This window comes from Pygoscelis adeliae, unplaced genomic scaffold (assembly GCF_000699105.1).
Source record: "Pygoscelis adeliae isolate BGI_AS28 unplaced genomic scaffold, ASM69910v1 Scaffold172, whole genome shotgun sequence".
In the NCBI taxonomy this organism is placed as follows: Eukaryota; Metazoa; Chordata; class Aves; order Sphenisciformes; family Spheniscidae; genus Pygoscelis; species Pygoscelis adeliae.
Window position 1 is genome coordinate 4843587 of NW_008824338.1, and position 4137 is coordinate 4847723.

The 4137-nt window shown below is 40.6% G+C and overlaps 1 protein-coding gene across 3 annotated transcripts in view; it reads left to right on the top strand.

Moving 5' to 3' along the window:
• The first annotated feature begins 406 nt into the window (after positions 1-406).
• Positions 407-4137, top strand: part of CCDC28A (coiled-coil domain containing 28A) — a 20385-nt gene continuing 16654 nt past the window's right edge. For 2 of the 3 annotated variants that reach the window (XM_009319096.1, XM_009319097.1), the window contains exons 1-2: positions 567-794; positions 3480-3643. In XM_009319096.1, the coding sequence (XP_009317371.1) occupies positions 637-794; positions 3480-3643 (322 nt within the window). In that variant the 5' untranslated portion in view covers positions 567-636. Of the gene's footprint in view, positions 795-3479; positions 3644-4137 lie in introns of all 3 variants that reach the window. The other variant, XM_009319095.1, reaches the window with a different exon arrangement.

A 4137-nucleotide genomic window follows, 5' to 3' on the forward strand; every position in this document is an offset into this window, starting at 1 on the left:
GGTGCCGGCAGTACCCCCTGCCGCTTCCGTGGGACGGTGGATTTCAGAGGCGGCGTTCCCCCGGGCGAGGACATTACTCGGTAGCACCCAATAATAGCATCTACAATAGCAGCAATATAGCGTGTATATTATTGGGTAGCACCCATAAATAGCATATAAATAGCAATAGTAACTGGGCATCAACTGAGGTTTGACAAGGCCTCTCCCTTTAGAGGAGGTTGCTTGCCAAGGATGAATCACAGCATCCTCATGCCACCATCGTTTCTCCGTATTTTGATTGGCGCGGAGTTGAGTAGTCCCAGTGTTTTCCAGCAATAATCTAGCAATAATGGGACGCAAAGCTTGAGATCGTTCTGAGGTACCTGTCGGCTGAAGCTGACGCAGAAGAGTTTAATTCCTGCTTGTTTTTCTGATCAGGCAGGCCTGGGCAGCTTCTCCTGAAAACTGGATTATCTTGTTTGAAGAAATGAGTAACTGCTCATTTCCTGAAGAAACTATAAAGCTGTATTTCCATGCACTGTGACCTGTTTTTTCCCTTGCTTTTATTGTAAATGCCAGTTTTAATGGATGTTTCTTACTTTTTTTCCTTCCCTTTGGAGGACAAGAAATTAGTCTAGATGCAGTAAATTGGAAGAAATGGAAGAAAGGAAAATCAAGAGGAGGAGCCCCAAATCATCAACCAGTCACCCTGCTCAGGTTACTAACTCCAAGAAAAACTCAGTGCCAGTCAGTAAAAGTACAGCCTTTTCAAATCCTGCACCGCAGCCTGCAGTACAAAAACCAAAGTTAAAACGGTAAGCTTGGGAGCATCTTGCAAGCTCAGTGGAAGCGAGAGCCAGAAACCTGCCAATGCTCAGACAGCCTAAAGGGTGTTTAGACTGGCTGGGACAGAATGCGAAGAGCATCAGACTTGTGAAAATTTTTGATGACGTGTCTGTTTTAGCAAAGCGATTTGTGTTTAATGCAATATAACAGTTATTTTACAGAAAAAGAAGGTGCTCGATACTACTCTTGTAAGCTTTGTAAAATGTTATACAATGCTGTAGACTCACAGTGATAACAATTTAGCCGAAGGGATGATAGCCCGATGTGGCTGGTGAAAGGCAAGAGTTGGGTGATCAAATTTGGCAAATGTGGGCATCGTATGGGAGATGGCAGAGTCCCAGATATACAGCTGTGAGGAACAAATTAAATATTACATGACTGCAAGGCTGGAATTCACAAGAAGGGCAGGAAATGAAGGACGTAAATTGAACAGGATGAGCTAGAACTGGAATTTCCGTGTGTTTTTTGTTTGGGGAGCCATCAGTGGGGGCAGTGGTAGCCCCCAGGCCATACTCACGCGCAGAAAGAGGCATTTAGCTCTTCAGAAAGTACCATTTTGGGACAGTTTGTGTGTTACTGATGATGCATCTGTTTCAGTTTGAGAACGTTAATTTTCCTGCATGTTAGAAAATATATTTCTTGGCCGTGGCAGATACAGTAGATAAATGAGTGAAGAGGGATTTTAAAGTGAAATGTTAGCTAGGGAGAGGCAGCGGACTTTATTGATCTGTAAGTATTAGCTGAAGATGAAATAGTGAAGCGTCCTCTTTGGCACAGATAGTCTGTTTAAAGGACCCAGTATTGGCCTGATGGCCAATATGGAAACACAGTGGATTTCTGCAATGTGAAGTTTATAGTTCTGTTCTTTTTTTCAGGGAAAATGTGTTAATATTTTGAGGGAAATAATAATAAATACTAATGTGCTATAAATTGGTGGTGCCTGCAGCTGACTGTAGTTTATTAAGACTCAACACTATTCTGGAATGTACTAGAAATTCATTTCTTGTAGCCCACAATATTGGCTAGAGAAGAAAATGTCCTCCTTGCTTTAAGGACATTCTTGCTCAATTGTCAAGTGAAGCTTACCAAGCAGTGGTAATACAGGCAATTTCTTGAACTCTCCAAGCAGGAGTGGTAATTGACATAACAATGTGAGGATGAACTGCTGTTACGATAGTGGAGTAGGAGTATTTAATTCATTTTCACTTGATCCACAAGAATCTAATGAAATAAGATTTTTAGGAGCAGTAATATATTGTATTAAACTTCAGATACAGGTGGAAAAAAATCGATGACCTTTCTGGCATACAAACCTTTAAGTCTGAAATTGGTGCAGAAATAGCCGAAGTTAGACCTAAATTGAGATGTGTAGCTCTGAGTTGAATCAGATGTAATTGTTGGACTGTTAGCTGTTCCAGCATATAGACTATGTAGTCTATACGATGTTTAGAGACTACACAAGCTGTTAGGCTGGAAAAAGAATGATTATTTCCTATAGGAAGGAGAGAATTTATGACTTGCAGAGCATGGGAGTATTCAAGGGAAGGGTGGAGCTTACTATGCTGTAAACCCTATTATCTTCACTAATTACATAAAGCCTCTTTACTAAGCCTGTGATTTTGTATCCCATAGTATTCTGAATTTTAATTTTTAGGCTCAAAATTTTTCACTGAATCAGATTCTGAACAGACTCACCGTGAGGCTGCAGAAGCAGCCATGCCAAATGTGAGAGGAAGGCTGTGTGCACACATGGATGGGCAAATCAGGGATGAAAACAGCCCCTTACCCGAATTGTATTAGGGGTAGTCTGTCTGTCTCTGGGTCAGAGATGGAATAGGCTACTTCTTACTGGTAATTGAGTGTTTAGCTTCCATATCGATTGCATGCTCGTTTGGATCTGTAATGGTTATTCATTTTCATTCGTGTAGTTTCTACGGGCACATGCTGCTCTGAATAAATTTCATGTCCAGGGAAAAAGGTATGGATCCAGGAGTTTTGATGGTTTTGTTGCAGAGGGGGCTGAGGAGAATTTTTAGCACATTTAACGTTTGTTCAGGCATGGACTAGTTCCACTTGGTATGTGTTAGAGGACTGGGAGATTGCTTTTGATGGCGAGTTTTACAAAATAGGGATGTTATTTGAAGGTGGGAAGAAGGAGCTCTAGGATGATTTATCTGGAGGCAAGGTCACCTTCCTGCACAGGTTATAACGAGTTGTTTTCCGCACTGGTTGCAGTCTATAGGTGTTTGTGACAACAGAAGCATATGATTGCTGAGGGTTTTTCTCTCTGGCTTAAAGAGAGTTTGCAGATGCTTTTTGGGTGATTTTATGTAGATAATGCCCCACATGCCACGTGTCATTGTTGGGTAATGGTCATCTTTAGATGATTAAGATGGCCATTACATACATGTGCTCCATTGGTGTTTCCCACTACTAATAGGAAAGCAGCTTGTTGGAATCAAGATAGTGATGTTGTTCTTTATTCTTAAGACAAACTGGTGATCCATTTTTTAACTTAAAAGGAGTGATTGAAATATGTTACATATTTTCCATTCCATTTTCAAAGCCCAGATGTACACTTATCTTACATGTCAGATTCTCAGTGAAAGTGGAAGTAATCTTTTTGTTCTGTTTAATTATTTATTTTTTTTCAGCGTAATAAAAGAGAAAGCCAAACCTCCAGGAGGCGAAGCAAAAGGGGCACAGGCAGCGCCAATCCAGCATTCTTTTCTCACAGATGTATCAGATGTCCAGGAAATGGAAAGGGGACTTCTGAGTCTCCTGAATGACTTCCACTCTGGTAAACTTCAAGCATTTGGTAAGTGCGTGAATTGGCTGTATGTACAATAGTTGTTTTTATAGCTATACGACAGCAACATTTGCAAACAAGCGTGCTGTGTGGACAGGCTGCCCGTTTGTCCTGTTGGCCCCTGCCATATGAAATGAAGTTTAACGTAATTAATAGATCTTAGTGCATTTTTAAATTACAGTCCTATTGTAAGGCTGTCTTCGGTGTGAGATTATTCAAATGCCATTTCGTTGTTCCTTCCAGCATGGCTTACCAAAGGCAGTACCTTGGCTTAATGGGTTTAAGATACCAAGTTTGAAGCCGCTTATTTATGATAGTATAGGAATAATAAGAAGTAACTGTATTTAGCACCTGATTTTGCTGCATGTTAATACTTTAGACTATTGGTAACAACTTTTATGGAATCCAATGCAAGTTGCATTTTACCCAGCTTACTCTTCTGTCTTAGCATCTTACTATTCTTACTACTTCACAGTTGATGGAGGTTTCAGAGAAACTATGAC